The following is a 19,314-nucleotide window of genomic DNA, read 5'->3' on the forward strand; positions in this document are numbered from 1 at the left end:
GTGGATTAGGTTGTGAATCGGTAGTTGAGGAAGGAATCAGGAGTTTCATAATAAGGACAGATCGAATACTAGTTCCAGTCGATTAGTGTATTCTTCAGGCGATGCCCATGGTGCGCAACTAGCCTACTCTTCTGGCAGTGCTGGACAGCTCTTTACTCCGTAGAATTGCAGGTCTTGGAATACTGATCTGGGAGGAAGTAGGAAGGTGTGTTGGTCCGTATCTATCATCATCGATCAACGAAAACACTGGCCTGATTGTACGAAAGAGAAATAATGTGCACAACTGCACACGAAGAGGTTTGAGCCACAATGTGAACCGGGTGTATACATGTCAAGTAACTGAGATTCAGGTGACTCTTAAGTCTGAACCTTCACAGGACTACACGGGGCTGTACCAGCAAGCGTAATGTACAACCTTGGATTAGGAGTAGCAACCGACCTTTCGCTGAGATGTGATCACTTGTTGTTTTCCTTGGAGTGTATCTATGGGTAAAATCAAGAGCTTAACCTATGGTTTCGGATAAATAATAATTATGTTTATAAAATTATTATACTTCAATTTTGTTTGATGAATCTGTTCTTGTCACTTTATAAGCAAATAAACTGTGGCAATTGCTTTAGATTCTTAGAATTATTTTTAGTTGGCCAATTGTGCACAGAATAACACTTCTCTGCATTGTAATCTTTCATCTGAAATCACTAACACTTAGCTTATGATATTGATTGTTACCTGAACTCACAAAGTAGCTGATTGTACGGTAGTAGCACATAAGGTTTAGGTGTAACCATAGCAGGTGTTGCTCATCATGGTGACGGCTTAAGGATCTTCTCAAAACAAAAAAGTTGAATCTTCACAATTCCAGGTATGTATTGGATTTAGTGATCAATTGTGTTTTTTACTTCGTACCTTTGACAGATGTAATTAAGCTCTACAAGACAACTGTTTTGCTAGCTTCACAGGGTTAGATTTTCTTCTTAGTGTGTACAACTAGATTATTTTCTAAACTAAAAACTATAATATGGGTAATGCGAAAGGCTAAGTAGGATGAGAATTGAAAACCAAGCACATTGTTCGGTTCAAAACAATACACGTACTGTCTTCCTCTTATAATCTTCACTAAAAAGAATGGGATACATCAGTTAGTGTAGATAGACTGTTGTTCATATTTCTACTCGGTAAAACCAGCTGATAGGTAGATGTGTCCATGTCAAAGATCCTTTTTCTAATGAATAAGAAAAATGCAGCAGTGAAATTCTTTTGTAAACTAAAAATAATAAGTACAAATCAAAACCCGTCGCAACGCACGGGCACATTTCCTAGTCGTGGTTAAAAGAAGGATAGTGCTGGGCGTCAACCGGGATCTGATTTCCCAGCCCCCAGATCCCCAGCCGTCGGATCAACCATTTTGACGGTCAGATTTGCATGCAGCAAAAAAACACCTCCGGCAGCAAAAAATCACCCCCGGCAGCAAATGACTGAAGCAAAAAACAGTTCGCTCAAAAAATAAAATAAAAGACGGAGCTCGCCGGAGACCTCGCTGGAACCTCGCCGGAACCTCGTCGGAGATCGCGTAGCAACAAAAAAGTGCTAATGTAGCAAAAACAGACATCGTCAAAAACATCAACGGAAAAGTGGCCGAAGACATCGTCGGAGACATCGCCGGAGACCCCGTAGCAAATATATTGGACAATTGTAGCAAAAACGCATAAAAGTTGTATCAAACAATATATGCTAATATAGCAAAAATGACCTTATTGGATACATCATCTGAGAGCTCGCCGGAGACATTGTAGCAAAATTTTAATACTAAATTAGGAAAACAAAATAACAATTATAGCAAAAAAATTATGCTATGGTAGCATCATTTTTTATACAACTTCCCTACACCGCTGGAAACTAGATCAAACTGTTTCACAACTTTGTAGCACATCACCCACCGACGGGAGCCACACTGCCGTGCGTAGCACCTCGCCCCACCGTTTGTAGCACCTTGCTCACCACCAGTAGCAAACGCCGCCGTGCTTGTAGCACCTTCCCCAGTGCCGGCAGCAACACTGTCATGTGCTCATGGAGGTGGAGGGCGGCGGAGAGGGATGGATTCGGGCACCGACGAGGATGCAGTGCGGTTGCGCGCAGGGGAGGCTCTGCCTGGGCTCCGACGCGGATGCGGCACGGCGCTTGAGGATTGGGGGAGCGCCCGTATCCCAGCGCTCCATGGAATTGAGGATTGGGTGGAACTGTCAGGGGCTTGGAGCACCACCACCGTCGGAGGCGGCCAGCAGCGCTCCGTGGGGGGGGGGGGGGGGCGGCCAGCGAGGGCACGGCGCGACGGCTACAGGAGGAGGAGGTTGGGGGAGGCGGCGGTCACGAGCAGGGGAAGCAGAGCTCGGCTTGGGCTCCAACGAGGGCGGGAGCAGCGAGGAAGGGGCCGGCGATGAGGTCGCAGCCGGCGCGAGGCCAGGATAAGCGGCGGCCGGCCAAGGGGCACCACCGGCGAGCTGCAAGAGCAGCGGCGGGGATGGGGATCGAGAGCACTGGATGGGGATGGAAGACGGGAGAAAGGGATAAGAGAGAGAAGGGAGTCCGTGTGGGGACAGAGGGACGCGCAGCGCTCGGCAGATGTGACGCTCGCTCGTACGATGGAAACCATCCGACGGTCGCGCACCCGGAGGATGGAGCGCACGCGATCCCCCGGGGGAACTGCAGTATTTTCCTTAAAAGAAACAAATCAGTCGTGGACATTGCAGGACTGAATAATCTGTTCTGTAAAATGTACTAGTGTCAGTTCTAACCACTCCAACACACACGAGAGTCGATCTGAATGGCACAAGGCTCGCAATGATCCTAGTTTCTAGCTGAGGAAACTGACAGAACTGGGCTCAGATTTACTCTATTTTCTTACACTTATTTATATTCAATGCATGATAAAAAAAAATCTTGATAGGTTTTGCTATTGGTACCCTCGATCACAGTATTCCGTAGGCTCCCCGCTCACTTAAGTTACCTCAGAAAGGACAGGGTGTTTCTGCACCCGGGTACATATGCACCCTTTATTTGAAATACACATTAAATATATTTACAAATATCAAAAAAATATAAATAAAAATGCCGCATGTATACCTTGACATGTTACATGCTCACAAAGTTGTCTCAGCAAAAATCAAGATGTTTTGTACCCTGTGCAAAAAAGACAAATTTTTGGTGCTAAAATGGTCTATTTCTCGAGACATTATTTGTCTTTTTTACACAGGGTATAAAAACTGTCGGTTTTATGTGAAACTTTACGTGCACACATAGAACATGTCCCTCTACATGCTAAATTTTTTTCCTAAATTTTTTATGTTTTTGAAATATGTTTTATACATACCGGGTGCATATGCACCCGGGATCAGTTTTGGTTTTATGCCTCAGAAACTACTAATTTGCTATTTTGATTTCGACTAGGGCATTGACGACAGATACTGCCAACTTGCCTACTTTGAATATTGTCCAGTCCAACGATGAAACTAGTTCAATTGATAGTCATTGATTGGTCCCAGATTGAGATAGTAGCTACGAACGAAAATGAAATTGAAGTTCCTACATCAAAAGAGAACTTGTGCTTGATGCTTGGTATTAATGATAAATCCGGGCATCAACGAGCTATGGCGGAGCAGCTATCGAAGCCTCCATTGCAGATATCAATGCTAGTATATATTATATTGATGAGGATTTACTTGTTGATGCGGTGCTCCCTGACCATATGCCCGGAGAGAATTACTTTTGGTATGACAAAGAAGATCCATTTTCAGGACGCTCTCGAGAACATTCTCTATCAAAGGCAAGTTTGACATTCAGATACAAGATAGTGACACTACTAGATTTATAGGCCATTATAAAGGAAAAATATGTTGTTGGAGAATAAGGTCTAGGACAATAGAAGATGGAAAATAGTCAGGGTAATAACTGATGTTGTATGTTGCAACTATTTTATAAAGTTACGTGCAACTAACGGATGATATTGTATTTTCGTGCGGGTAAACAAAATAGTAAAGCCTCATAATTGTTCATCAATAACTGAAGTGGTCTCAAGCATGGGTGGTAGAAAATTCAGTTGGTATACTTCAGACTGAACCTAATATAGGTGCTACTGATCTCAAAAAAAGGTTGAAAGACAAGCACAAAGTTACTACTGAATATCACACTGTTTGGAGGACCACCTTATTTTGTTTCATAACGGAATTTGGAAATCCAGCCACTGGACCTAGCGGAGAACGACTCCTTCGGGTTGACCATCGCCCATAGCGAGCTGGAGGAGCTCGACCGGTGGAACGGTCTCGCCGTCCAACTGCGCAAGTCCGCCTTGGCTTAGTGTGTGCCGGTGTCTCCTCCGGTCACGCCAACGCGCAAGCACGCACGCGCTCCACCTCCTTCGCCCACGCGTACGCCGCCACAACCCACACGAACGCCTCCACCGCCGCCCAACAGGGAACTTTCTACTAGCCATGGTCGTGGGCGCCTCCAATCTTGGTCATCATCGAGGATGACGACTAGCAGCAGGCGGCCGTGGAGGCGCCCATACTAGGGTTTCATTTCTAGTCTTTTTTCTCAGCACTGTATAAATTACTTTCTATCAAGAAAAATTATCGACAAATTATTTTGCGTCGGGCCGGTAGGTCTACCCGATGCAAATGGTTAATGGTGCCATGGCAGCCAAATTCGTACGTGTGTGGTCCGACGCATACAAAAACAAACGGTTACTTTTGGTGACCGAAATATGTTAGGCCGTTGGAGATGCTCTAAGTCTAGCCACAAGAGTATTTCACACTGTATTTTGGAGTAAAAAAGTTAATAGAACGGGAGAGGGAGAGATAGAGAAAATTATAAACAAATAGTGTAATGTGTGATAAATAGTAAAATAGCAAGTAATCTGTGGAAAATTAAGTATACTAGTACTAAGTAAAAAACCTTGGCAACTAATAAAATATCTCCGCACTTTGGTGGCCCAATGTTCCAACCTCTCGCTTTCTTGGATCCGTAATGTCGACTGGTCCAGCATAAATGGTGCACGTCGATGCAATGCACTGGTTCGATCATATCGTGTACCTTCTTCGACTTCTAAAAATGTAGCGTTTTCTTCAAAATTTCCTTTCAAAGAAAATGGTACTAGCACATGTCAATAAAAGAAAAATAAAGTAGCATCTTTAATTTTTTTCTTTTTTTAATGCGCTGTAAAGTTTAATCAGTTAGAAAAATGATGGGTCATAGCAATTTTAGCTAAATCCCATGAAATAATGTCTTTGTTGTTGGCATTTCTCTAGATTTATTTCAGGATTTAACTGGCAATATTCTTTTAGTGGTATGTTCATTAACAACAAGCCGACTACGATAACTTCATCAACCTCAAGATCTGACTCAGTCACTCGAATGTGCTCGTATGATATGTTGTGTTGTGTGTATTTATATTGGTGAACGTACGTTCGTGATTGTGAACGTCTACGTTATACCGTGTGTTCTCAAAAAATATTAATATATATGGATTTTCTACAATCAGCTTATTAGATCACACTAGGTTAATGGCAAGTGTCGCGGCTCCCAAGTTTGAGTGATCCTTTTTGTTTAGAAAAATAATAAAATTAGTATTTGTGAGTTTTAGAAAATATATATTGTTTTATGTACATAATCAATGATGTACATAACCTACAAGCATGCGAAATTACAATGCATAATTCTTCATAATATGGGCTAAACAAAAGTGACATAATATGGTAAAATTGTCAATTTTTGTGTAGCGCAAAATAGAAAATACACATCCAAATTTTAGCAAATCTAAGACATCTATTTATGGATAGAGGCAGTATTTAAAATTTTATATTTTGCAGTTGTGGTACAAATCATCGACTACATCTGGATCTTCTAAATTCTTTTTAAAACTCGTAAATGTGGTTCTTATTTTTATTTTAAAACAACGGAATCATTAGGGCCCGAGAGCCAAAAATCTCGACTCAATGTTGCAAAGGGTATATTGCTACTTTGGGACGTGAACTCTGAAGTTTAGCTGGAGGGCTGTTCTTGTTCATTTGCTGTCCATGAAGCTATGCTCCTACATCACTAAACAAAGCAAGCAGACAAGATTACAAGAACAGCCTGGATCATCAGGATTTTAAAACACGAACAGAAACGGTGCATCAGACCGTTGCTTCCAGCACTCGCTTGGCGTTTTGCACGGAAATAATCGACTCGATAGAACCAAGCAGCAAAGGTTTCCGTTAAGCTTTCCCAAAGTTAATTCTTTTCTGCCCGAGCCGAGCAGAACACGTCGGCTCGCAGCCACTAATCCCCAACGCCTTTCTCGCTTCGCCTTCCCCTCTCCACTCGCCGCGGCCGCCATTCCCGTCCTCCTCCTCCTCCCCTCCGGTAAACCCTAGCCGCCGACCCTCCAATCCCCCCACCAGCGCCCCAATCCGCAGCCCGCTCGAGCTAGGGCTCGCCGGTTCCGGGCCGGCGCTCCGTTCTCGCCGATTTCTCTGGGCAGATTATTTTTTTGCGGGGGATTTTCTGCTTTATCCGGTGGAGATATGGGGAGCCGGAGGGAGGAGGAGAGGAACGAGAAGATCATCCGCGGCCTCATGAAGCTGCCGCCCAATCGCAAGTGCATCAATTGCAACAGCGTGGTAATTATCTCTAGGTTCCACTTGCTTATTAAGCTGATTGACGCGTCTCTCTTGTCCCGCTTCGTGGATCGTTCAGCGGGATGCTGTGGCCTTCGGTGATTAGCTCAGATTTACGAAATTTATCGTCTCTGCCGCGAATTACTATTTGTTCGCTCCTGTGTGCTGTAAGCTGCAGCTGTCGGTGGGGCGATTTTACTTTTTGTCTTTGACCCCCCAGGCTGCTATTACCTGTATCATTGTTTTACGAGTTTATTAGGTCCTTGCTTGATCAACAGTGTCGTCCCTTGCTGGGTTACTTTGGGTTTATAAAACTGTTGCTAATTTCGTTGCCATTAAGTAATCTAGGACTGCTGATTTGGTCTGCCAATAGTTAACTCTTTGACCTCCGTAAAGCTTGCTGATTAGGTCACTCCTGTATGCGGTGGCTGCTCTTTATGTGATAACGAAGTTGCGTATAGTTGGCTAAATTGCTGAAATATTAGTGATTTTAGTCGATTCCATGTCAGTAGAAGCAACTTGTCAGTTGGGTAATTTTACTTTTCTGTGTAACCTCAGGATTTCATGCTGTTAGCTTTATCATTGCTTTATGAAGTTAGATGGTTACTTCATCAATAGGCTAGTCCCTTGCTGGGTTACTTTGGGTTTATAAAATTGCTAGTTTTGTTGCAATTAAGTAATATATGATTTCTGATTTGGTCTGTTAATAGTTAACTCTTTGACTTCCCTAAATCTTGCTGATTAGGTCACTTCTCTATGCGGTTTCTGCTCTTTATATGATACTCCCTCTGTTCATAAATATAAGACATTTTAGACATTTCAAAATAAACTAGATACATACCATAATAAGTGAATCTACACACTAAAAGTAGACTAGATACATACCAAAATACATGAATCTACAAAAAGCTCAAAACATTTTATATTAGTGAACGGAGGGAGTAATTAAGTTGCTTAGCTGGCTAAATTGCTGAAATATTAGTGTATTCCATGTCGGTGGAAGCAATTTGTGTGCCCTTATGCAGTTTTGGGGCGATAGATTTTCTTAGTATTGTTTCAAAAATATAGCCGCTCAGTTAGCTGAAAATTCAGTACCTTAATTAACTGTTGTTGAACCCTACCTTTGCAATGTTATTTTTTGTTCGCTCGTGTGTGTAAGCTGCAGCTGTCTGTGGGCCGATTTTACTTTCGTCTTTGACTCCCAGGTTGCTATTACCTGTACCATTGTTTTACGAGTTTATTAGGTCCTTGCTTGAGCAATAGTGTCGTCCCTTGCTGGGTTACTTTGGGTTTATAAAACTGCTGCTAATTCTGTTGCCATTAAGTAATCTAGGATTGCTGATTTGGTCCGTCAATAGTTAAACTCTTTGACTTCCCTAAAGCTTGCTGATTAGGACACTCCTGTATGCGCTTGCTGCTCTTTATGTGATAACGAAGTTGCTTGTAGTTGGCTAAATTGCTGAAATATTAGTGTATTCCATGTCGGTGGAAGCAATTTGTGTGCTCTCGTGCAGTTTTGGGGCGATAGATTTTCTTAGTATATTGTTTCAAGGATAGTCGCTTAGTTTGCTGAAAAGTAGCTACCTTGCTTAACTGCTGTTGAATCTTACCTTTTGCAATCTTGCGTTAATTATAATGAGGTCATCCGTTATTTGCTTAACCCTTTGACTGTTGCCATTATCACTATTTTGAATCACCCAAGTACTATTTGTTTCTTTTGTAGGGGCCACAATATGTATGTACCAATTTCTGGACATTCACATGCTTATCATGCAGCGGGATACAGTGAGTATTTTGGATCTTTGGGAATTTAGCTGACCATATATCTTTTATGTTTAATTGTATACAAAATCAGTCAGCAAGAAAATGCGGTGTGGTATTGGATACTACCTCCTCTCATTAATACTATGTCTTCCTAGAAAACATGCACTCAACACTTTATCTACTAATAATATGTAAAATATTTAGATTTGCAAGTTGAAAGTAAGTATCATTAAATTCAGCAGGAAGATTATTTTCACAATATAAAGTTTCTACTAACATATGCCTACAAAAACTCATGCTCAAGGATGCATATTGGAGACCATGTCAATTTCTAAAACGGCAACTTATTTATGAACGTTTCTCACAAAATAAAGGAGCATATGCTCTTTGTTTTCATTAAGTGGTTAATAATACAATCAATTTTCCATTGTGGAAATAGATAATAAAGTCATGTTCTACCGCTAAGATATTTCCTTTGCTGACATACCCCTGATAGCATTTCTTTTCATGTGTTTTATCTAACAGCCGTGAGTTTACTCACCGTGTGAAATCAGTGTCAATGGCTAAATTCACTACCCAAGAAGTGCGGGCTCTTGAACAGGGTGGTAACCAGGTAACTCTGTTCAGAACTGTTCTATTGTTCCCATCTAGAGTGACTTGTTCAACTTTACGGCTTACACTGGAGTTGATGACTGCAGCGAGCACGCGATATCTACCTAAAAGATTGGGATTGGCAGCGGATGAGATTGCCTGACAACAGGTGAGTTTATATCGCTCCCAAGTTCTTCATAGGCACTTCCTGCATTCTGCGCTATGAAAATTGCTGCATTTCCTCTTATGCTACCAATTTTTTTTCTGCTTCAGCAAACCAGATAGGATAAGGGAATTTATCAGAGCTGTTTATGTAGACAAGAAGTATGCTAGTGGGAAGTCCACCAACAAACCAGCCACCGATAGTGAGGTAAATGAGTTAATCTAAAGAGTGTTGATCTCAGATTCTTGATATCCAAGTGTTGCATTTTCCCTTGCCTAGCCATTGAAAATTTCTAACACTTGGTGTTCATGCTGCAACCTTTTTTCGTTATTTGCCATACCTCTGTGCTAACTCTAGGTTCCATTTTTTCAACAGAGTGTAAAGAGCAACGAAAGTGAAATAAGAAGACCTGACTCCTATCATTCATACTCGCAAAGCCCACCGTATGATATGCAGTATGAAGATAGACGATATGGTAAGCAAGTTAACACGCTTGCTCGAAGGCCTTCGGATAGGGCACTCTTTGATGGGAAACTCGGCAGCATATTGTACAGTCCAGGTCGTGTCCGGGATCAGATGCATGAAGATCGATTTGCTAACGAGAGTCACGGGTCAAGATTTTCCGACTTTTCAGCCTCAAGCACCGGCGACTTGAGAAACGATGCACTTTCTCCTAGCTCTCAGGATACAGGGTACAGCAGCCCTTCCATTCACCATTCAAGAAATGTATCCTCTGAAAATCCCCAGTCCCAAAGACATCCAAATGCAGTTCCACAAATAGATGTCAATGGTGGTCGACGTTCACAGGTTATTGATCCTCCCATCTGCTTCTTCACTTTGTAGCAAAATTACATTTTGACTTGTGCAAATCTTGAAGTCGAGTGGCTTAGGCATAAAATATATCTCCTTTGTATGTGCAGCGAACAGCTTCTTCTGGAAGTTTTGGATCATTTGACGGTAGCTCAGTATCTAATAAATCAGTTGATTCGGGTGTCCTACCTGATGCACCTACAGAGAGACCAGTGACTGGGGCATCTTCTGTACCTCATTTGGCACAACAAAATGCCTTGCAGCGCAGTACAAACTCACCAGCCAGCCATATTGCTCCCACCCAAGGATCTGTGCAGCATTTGCCAGTTTCGCCGCAGCCACAACCAATGGCTTTGAGCAATCAAGACCTCTTTGACATGTCAACAATGCCACAACCTGGCACTAGTTCTGCTTCAATAGATCTGTTTGCTGGCTTTAATCAACATACCGCATCAATTTCTAGTGGGCATTCTGATGTTGTGAATGGAAGTGCACATAATGCTGTGGTTCAGAAGGTTGTGCCGCATTCATCATCTGTACCAGCAGGAGCAGTCCACACATCTGATCCTGTGCACCAAGATCTCTTCAGTCTGTCAATTTTGCAGGAACCAGCAACGTCCTCTTCCCCTCCGCCAGTGGATCTGTTTGCTGGCTTTGACCAACAACTGGGACCTATGTCTAATGTTCATCATACTACACCAGCCGCTCCATTACCTGCTAATGAAGGGTGGGCATTCTTTGACACACCTCAATATGGATCGTCGACTTCTGTTTCAAATGTGCAAGCTCAGGTCCCCGCTGCATTGCCTCAAAGTGATGGTATTACCAAAACAATTGATCAATCAACATTGCCAACTCCACCACCAAATGCCATTATTAGACAAACATCTCTGCCTATTATGGATCAGTGGAGTTCAGATGCTGAAGAGGTGAAGATCCCTGTCCCCAAGGAAAACTCCCAGGTACTGTGACATTTTTTGGGTATATTGGAGCTTGTAAGGTTTCTTTTAACCTTATTCTTACTAAGTTAAATATAAATTTTGATTTCCTCTGTTGCTCTCCAGATCTGGAATGCCTTTGGTGAATCTACTGAGAATATGCCTGATAATTTGTTTGCATTTAATACTATGCCTCAAGTACCAACTCATCAATTCACCGCACCCAGTGTTCCATATGTTGTATCTGGAACTCCGCAGGTGTGTAACTGGTGTTATTATTGCTATAAGAAGATGAAAAGAATATATCTCAAAGAAGGCTAGACTAACATATTGAATCATCCTTCTAGGTTTTGACTAGGGGTGAGCCTGAAAGGTCAACTCCTGGGGATATGTTCCCTGGCTTCAATGTGTCACCTGGTGTCCTGGGTGAGCCATCATATCCTGCACCAATTCAACACGAACTGGTATGTGTTATCCATGATTGTTCTTTCCTCTGCTCCCATGTCAGTTTGACATAGTTCCATATGATTGGAAGCTTGCATACCTGGATATATAAAAGGATAGTTTGCTATCTGATGTGTATTTTATGATTCATGTGGTTCTAACTTACTGCAGTATTATCTTTCTAAAAGCTCTTTTGAGGTGATACTAGGCCTTATAGTTTTTAGTTTCGACCGTACGGATCGAGGCATCCTGCATGCTCGTGCTTTTGCATCCATCAATTTTGTGACAAAACACATGTATGTAAACAATTTGTTGCTGTAGGAAGATTCGTGATGATGTATTTGCTTTATTTGAAGTATCAGTTTGTCTCTTTAACTTTTTTATGTTGTCTCTTTAATTGTTCTTTTGGATATGGTTTCAGGGCATGATGTCTCAGCCTGCAAAATCAACAAATCCGTTTGACATGGCATTTGAATCTGACATCGAAGCCAACGACATGGTGTGTAATTGTATTGCTATTTTCTGATATGCACTTCTAACTATTATAACGTGGTCTACTAATTAGTTCCCTTTGTTTGTAAAAAACACGAAGATATGCTTTAGAATAAGTTGTTGCTAACTCACGGAAGATCCTAGGACTACTGAGCTATCGTTATATGCCCTTCTGTTTTTTGTCCTGCTATCTGCAATGTACTATCTCCGTTCCAAATTATAAGATGTTTTGGAAGGCCAACGTCTTATAATTTGAAACAGAGGTTGTAGCTGTTTTCGTACTGACAAAACTCTTGATTTTTTCATAAAAGAAAACCTCTGTTTCTCTGTTATTATTTATGAGTTTTTTATTCCTCTTTTCAGTTCATGGATTTTACCTCGCTACAAGCAGCATTGCCAGATCCTCATGTTCCTGCAGAGTACTCTGGGAACTTAGCAGAGTCATGGATTTCTCAGAATTCAGCGGTGCCATATATTCCTTCTATGTCTCAGGGTAAACTACGTTTTCACTCCAAATTGATCCTCACATACAAGTAGACAAACACGTAAATGCATGGAGTTTCATTTTTTTAATATGCGTTATCTGATTCTATGGTGAATTCAGGAGGGTTGTCATACATCTCGGGACAAGTACAAGACCCCCACATGCTGTAAGCTCCTCTCAACCTGTTCTTTTAGTTTGCAATAGACTTTATTATTAACTGATACCCTGTAACAGGAACTCAACACAACAAGGGTCGAGAAATCCATTTGAATGAGACGTGCTGGTAAAGATTGGTGCCAATGACGGACAGATGAGGAAGCCAATTTGCACTGCTCGGAGGAAGGACCATGGGGTGTACTCGAAACACCACAGTAGCTGTATATCTTGGATTTCATTGTCTCACTCTTGGCTCTCCTGTATATCAGAAAGGAATGTGCAGAATTCTAAATGACCGGGTGTGCTGGAGTCTTTTTCATCCAAAGCAAAGCTGGTGTGTCCTTTAGCTCTGTTGTATATCCCTAGCTGGCGGTTTTGTGAAAACCATGAGTTTGCTGTCAAGTCTCACAGTTTGTTATTTCCCTGTGCTTTACGTCTGTGCTATACTCGAGTCCAATTGCTGATCCAAACGAGGATGTGATTGACTCGTTTTCATCAAATGACTGGATCATTGGCATTCTTTTGTCCATCATGATCTTATAGCAGAAGTACTCTAGATGCTTCTTAAACTGGCACTACCTTGCTTTGGCAAGTTGAAACCGTGTGCCCTTCCTTTGATCAATACATACACTTCTATATGTTTCTTGGACATGAACTTATTGTTATTTGATATAACGTTATAAAATTATTATTGCTGGCATTGGCGCCATGAAGCTGTATTTTCCCCATCTGTGTCAGTTCCATCCTGCTGCACACCGTACTGTACAAGACAAGCATTAAGCTAGCATCTTCATTACACTTGGTACAAATTGTTTCCAACACGCTGGAATTAGCACTAGGTCATCACACCGATACTACTTGAAGGAGTATTGCGATTGTCTCCTCACTATGATTGCCTGGGAGCTTCTTGTCTTATGTTCCTCTTCTTTTCATCCCTCTTCCAACGTTTCCAATTTTTTTCCTGAGTTAAAATGTAGAAATTGACAAAAGGTTGCCGTCATATACAGGAATTGTTTTTATTGTATATAGGTTGTTTTTTGACAATCAATACCACATATATTTATAGTAACAAATAATGCATGGTACAAATACATGAGCTGAGCTGTCTCCAACGATTACAAAATAAAGTCTAAAAGATACTAGCAAATCTTCGAGGTATTTAAACTCTTTCTTCTTCCAAGACACAATCTTGTACTTTTCTGAAGGAGCCAAACATAAATAACAAACCATAAACCTGTAAATAAACCTGTAAATATCAATGAAGGTCCTCCTATAATTTTAATGTAAGCCGCAATGCCTAGGTTACGTGCACGGCTGCACGCGCGCAACCATTAAAGTTGCCGGTCAACATCGGCAAAAGTACCAAGATTAGTATATCAGTGAATAAGAGCATCTCTAGTCGCGTCCCCCAAACGGTGTTTGGGGACGGCGGACAAGAAATGGAGAAAATCGCGTCCCAGTCGCGTCCCCCAAAGCTAAATAGCGCCTTATTTTGTGTCCGGCGTACCCGGTAGCGCCGGACACAAAATGAGAGCCCATATGCATGCATGCAGCTCCTAGTCCCCACATGTCATTCTCTTTCCACACACTTTCTCTCACCTATTTTTTCCCACATGGGGTGGTCCCTTCTATTAAAATGCATGCATCCGGACGCTGTTTGAGGGACGCGACTGGAAAGGGTCTTTTTTCTGTACAGATTTTTGATCTCTTTTTGTTCGGCACGGTCCTATACGTGCCCGAAATCATTTGTGTCGGACGTTTTTTGAGGGACGCGACTGGAGATGCTCTAACAAACCATTAAATTGAGTATTGATATATAGAGATAATAAAGCACAGAACACTGTTGCAACAAAAGAAATGTAATTTCTACGGTAGGCAAAAAGATCACACATGCTTTTTTTTACATCACAAAAAAGGCTATAAAACGATCGCACCGAGTGTAGCAGGAGGGGCGTGAAGCAACGGTCAGACCGCACACCGCAGACAGTCGTCTCGCCTCGTCTCCTTGCCGGACCCGTAGTCCTAAAACCCTACCCAAAATCTTTCCCCACCCGCCTCCGCCGTCGACGTCACCATGCGCCCCTTCCACCCTCCCCGCCCCACCGCCGCCCAGCCCCACCACCCGCGCCCCGGCGACCCCGGCCGGCCGCCCCTCCTCTCCCACCCCCACCCCGCGCACCAGCAGATGAGCCCCGCCGCGTTCCCGCCGCCCGGCCCCGGCGGCGGCGGCGGCGGGTTCGGCGCCGTCAACCCCATGGCGGCGGTGGCGGCGGCGGCGGCCAACCCTTTCCTCGCCATGCAGCTCTTCGGCCAGGCGCAGCAGCTCCAGAACCTCGGCTACCTCGCCTCCTTGATGCAGCAGCAGCAACAACAACAGCATCAGCACCATCAACATCAACAGCAGCAACAACCCTTCTTCCCGGGAGGAGGCTTCCCGCCGAGCCCCAACCAGTTCGGGGCGTTCCCGGGCATGCAGGCCGGCTTCAACGGCGGCGGAGGGTTTCTGCCTGGCGGCGCTGGGCTGGCCGGGTCGAGGCCGCCGCTGCCGATGATGGGCGGTGGTGCGGGGAATGGTTGCAGCGGCAGCCCTGGCGGAGGTGTCGGGCCTGGTGGCGCTGGGTTGGCCGGGCCCAGGCCACCGATGCCGATGATGAGCGCTGCTGCAGGGAATGGCAGCGGTGGCGGAGGTGTTGGGCCTGGTTCTCCGAGGCCTGTGCTGAACGTTGATGGGAAGGATCAGAACAGTGGTGGAAGGGGCAATCAGGTGGGTGAATCGTTTTGCTGCTCTTTATTGCAATTGATCGATTGCTTATTGAACTAATAGCAAACATTTAGCCTTTAGGATTGTATCAGCACGCTCTAGTAGTTATTATAACATACTTAATTCTTCGTTTCTGTTTCTTCCCTGAGGAAATAGTTGTCATTCTTATCTGAAAATGAATCTGCTAATGAGGGTTGCAAATTTGGTCAAGAGGAGGAGACTTATAATAAAAAAAAATCTCCCTAGTCACGTATTGCGTTGGCATATCTGCCATGTCCCTCAAGTGATTTTCTCTGACCGATGTTACTAGGACGAGTTAAGATCAGAACGCTTTGTGGGCATTCTGGTTTCTGATAATGATGTGCCACAATGCGCGTATTAGTTAGGCATGGAAGCCTGAGGTTTTGGTATTTCAAATATTTAATAATGGAGCGAAATATCGCGCGAACGTTCTTAATATGGGACGGTGGCGCGACGGATCACAAGCCGAGGATCCAGGGGAGCGACACCCATGATTTTTTGGGATATTTTTTAGAAAAAAAAAAGTTTCCAGGGCCCATGAGAAAATTACCCTGGTAACTTCTTTTTTGGGTCGCACTGACTTGCCACCGTCGGACGTTCTGCCGGTATAAATCTCGTTTAATATTCACTCTGCAACACGTTCACCAATTTTCTGTTTGTGCATCTTGTTTCCAGTAACTGCCCTTGTGATTACAGCAAACATCTGTTCTGAATGGCCTTCTGTTGTTTTGCGCAATGTTTGTTCTTCTAGCACTTCATTACTTTTCATAAATATATGTTCAAATGATTTCCTGGCCGTTCTGGAATGTGTGGTTATTAACACATCTGTCAATACTGCTGATGTTTATAGGAATTAGTTAGACAATTGCTATATAGCTCTCAATAGCAGACCTGATTTTACAAATATTCCTTTTTGCCACTTCTCTGTTTTCTCATTAATTTGATGTACTGTTTTCTGTCTACACAGCACATCCTTAAACGATTTAATTGATGTTTATCTTATTTTGTAACAGGTTAACAACACTAATAACAAATCAGATGGCATCTCTCATGTTGTTGCTGAAAATGGCGAGAGGAACATTACAACAGATCAGAAAAGCCGATTCAACCCTGGAACAGATGGTAGGGATGGAAGGCAATTCGGTCCATCTGGTGGAAGGGGCAGAGGAGATGGTAGGGGCGGAAAGCAATTTAGTCCATCTGGTGGGAGGGGAAGAGGAAGAGGAGATGCCAGAGATGGAAGGGGTAGAGGGAGAAATTTCAATCAAGGTCGCGGAAGAGGTACTACGATTATGGCACACAAATAGAATTTACTCTGTTTCAGTTCATGCTTTTGAACATGCATATGCTTTCTAGCAATTGAACGCCACGACTACCTAACCTATACTTTCACAAAGTCGAGATATTGTGTTTTGGGGAAAAGGTGTGTCCGTGACAATTAAGTAGGACTGCAGGGAGTGTCCATATAAATGCATGATATTTCGTTGCTACAATGCGTTCTTTTTGCCACTAAAAATGTAGTACTTGCATTCTTTGTATCACCTTGAAGTGTAATACATTCGATATAATTTGTGGGTACCTTTGTTACATAATTAATCTATGGGTACTTAAAGCTTCATTTTAATTTCTTTTAGTCACTAACTGTAAAGAAAGTAGAAAGAGGAGGGACAATAAAATGTTTGGACAGATTAGACCCTCTGCTTCCTGGAAGGTTAACTTCATCAAAAGCATCCAGTTACTCCTAAATAGTGTTAAAGAAAAGGACAAGCCCCCTCTGCTCAATTAGATTCAGTATAGCTTAATTTTCTCTGTATATGTCTTGCTGTGTAGCCTACCCAACTGGGTTGTATTTCTCCTGTTTATTCTATCAACTAAACTCATTGCCAGGGCCTCCCTACATAATCTCTTCAAAAATAAGTATAATAAAAGTACAATTGAATATACTGCACTATACCTTTTCATCTTATTTGCCCCAGTTTTGTGTAGCTTTGTGCTATTTTATATTCTTATGATACATTGTATTTGATCACCTTAGGTACATGATAGAAGAGCATGCCAGCATACCATTGTTATCTACAATTTTTTTTGTATCTTAGCTACATGAGCTAATTTATTACCTTTTCAGGAAGAAACGACTGGAGAGATGGAAAACCCAATTTTACAAATAGTGACAGTCCAACATCAGGAGGACGTCACATTGACAGTCCAACAGCATCTGAAGGAGGCCGAAAGTATGTAATATTGAGAAAGAGTTTAAATACATTTTTTTTGGATATCTGCATTTCTTCTAGTATGTTTGCAGTAGAAATGGCTTAGTTGCTGTGGTTTCCCCATATTTTAGCGCTAACTAGCTTGTGGTAACAATATCTGTTACTCAGCTAGATGCTCATATTTTTGTCTAACCACCAGAACGTTTATGTCCCTTTATTCTGAATTATAAAGCATGTTAATAGTTGTCTTGCAAATGACTAAACTCTTGTATGTTGCTATATATTTAGGTGTTAAACTTGTTGGTTCTTTCCAGTTGACATGTTCATAGAATATCTTGCTGGTTACCATTGTTTTAGTGATTTAGTGTATTCTTGCAGGCGTCCTCCTATCATTTATGACCAAAACGAAGTTAAACAGTGGCTACAGGCACGCAAGAAGAACTACCCTACAAGTGTTAACGTAAACAAGGTCAATGTTTATATAAATGTCTTTTATTTAGATCTGAGCAACTCCATGTGAACATGGAAGGAGCGTTTGCTGACTGCTGATATCGTAACACAGAAATTGACTCAGAGTCAGTTGGACGATCAAAAGAAAGATGAAGATGCCCAAATGCGCCGTCAGGTAAGCCACACTAGTTTTGTGATTCATATACTCCTTTCTTTATATTTTGAAGGAGAGGGGAATTGATTGCTTTAAGTGGGTCCTCTAAGTAGAAGCTTTGCCTACAGTATTTAAGGCTTCAGGATACTATATCTTTAGACTATGCTGTTCCAGTATTTCCATCTATGGCATGTGTAATTTGTTGGTCTTACACACGGCTGTTTCATGCTGTAGGAACTCAAGGAAGTCCTTGCAAAGCAGAAAGAATTGGGTCTTGAGCTCCCTGAACTACCACCAGGCTACCTATCTGATACCGAAGGTCAACCCAGGGAACCTCAGGGCAACGAGAAGGAAAGTAAATGGAGAAATCAGCAGAGGGATTCTCGTTTTGGAAACCGCGGCAGGGGCCGTGGCAATAAGAGACAGAGGAACGATCGCGGAGGATTTCAGTCGAAAAGACCCAGGGAGTGGAACAATAGTCATGCAATGGTCAAGAGTAGAGAGCCCACCCTGTTTCAGAAGCTTGTTAGCTCTGATATCAAGAGGGACAGGCATAAGCTCCTGCACACGTTCAAATTCATGGCCCAGAACAATTTCTTCCAGGACTGGCCTGATAAGCCGCTGGAGTTTCCTAGTGTGAAGGTGAACCAGGTTGATCTTGAGATTGATGATATTGCCGCTGAAGACTTGGATGATGATGACTTGCCGGATGCTGTGGCGGCCAAAGACGTCAGCGTTGATTTGAAGGAAAATGGAGATGAGCAAGACTCCGTCTCCAGTAGTGACGAGGAAGCTGGGAGCAAGGAGGACGATGAAGCTGAAGAAGAGGAAGGCGAGGTTTCGGAGGAGGATGCTGGCGCGGAGGAATGTGATGCATCTGAAGAAGAATTTTCAGCCTGAAAAATTCGGCTGGTCCAAAGCATCTAGCGTGATTCTTTCTGTGTGTATAGTAAAGTCCACACTCCACAGGATATGTGCAGCTTGGTTACACATTATCTGATCCGCTTGAGCTATGAATGATGTTGATGTAATCTTGGTTGAACGGTTAAACGATTTTGTTGTTCCAAGGAAAGGAAAAGACACATCCATGTGAGGGCATCATTTCCTTTGTCATGCGCTGTGGATGCTCCAACTAAACGATGTCTATTGTCCCTAGTCAATATTATGTGCACACAGGAACTACCTAGGGGCTGATTGGTTCTTGGCGCCATATTCCGAGGGAAAC

The 19,314-nt window shown here is 42.8% G+C and overlaps 1 protein-coding gene across 1 annotated transcript; it reads left to right on the plus strand.

Annotated features, from left to right (window-relative positions):
- The first annotated feature begins 6,293 nt into the window (after positions 1 to 6,293).
- LOC124662959 lies at positions 6,294 to 19,042 on the plus strand. The gene is made up of 19 exons (XM_047200731.1): positions 6,294 to 6,654; positions 8,375 to 8,436; positions 8,941 to 9,028; positions 9,114 to 9,175; positions 9,280 to 9,376; positions 9,545 to 9,976; positions 10,090 to 10,941; positions 11,044 to 11,175; positions 11,265 to 11,381; positions 11,783 to 11,860; positions 12,217 to 12,346; positions 12,458 to 12,503; positions 14,543 to 15,090; positions 15,181 to 15,257; positions 16,289 to 16,556; positions 17,401 to 17,506; positions 17,864 to 17,954; positions 18,048 to 18,110; positions 18,324 to 19,042. Exons 1-19 carry the CDS (start codon positions 6,559 to 6,561, stop codon positions 18,987 to 18,989), a joined length of 4,011 nt encoding a protein of 1,336 aa, XP_047056687.1. The 5' UTR covers positions 6,294 to 6,558; the 3' UTR covers positions 18,990 to 19,042.
- Positions 19,043 to 19,314: the final 272 nt, after the last annotated feature.

This window comes from Lolium rigidum, chromosome 6, assembly GCF_022539505.1.
Source record: "Lolium rigidum isolate FL_2022 chromosome 6, APGP_CSIRO_Lrig_0.1, whole genome shotgun sequence".
NCBI lineage: Eukaryota > Viridiplantae > Streptophyta > Magnoliopsida > Poales > Poaceae > Lolium > Lolium rigidum.

Coding starts and splice junctions, on each gene's coding strand:
- LOC124662959 (XM_047200731.1), top strand. CDS start 6,559: ATGGGGAGCCGGAGGGAGGAGGAGAGGAACGAGAAGATCATCCGCGGC. Junction 9,377..9,544: donor AACCAGCCACCGATAGTGAG/GTAAATGAGTTA, acceptor TTTTTTCAACAG/AGTGTAAAGAGCAACGAAAG. Junction 12,347..12,457: donor TATTCCTTCTATGTCTCAGG/GTAAACTACGTT, acceptor TGGTGAATTCAG/GAGGGTTGTCATACATCTCG.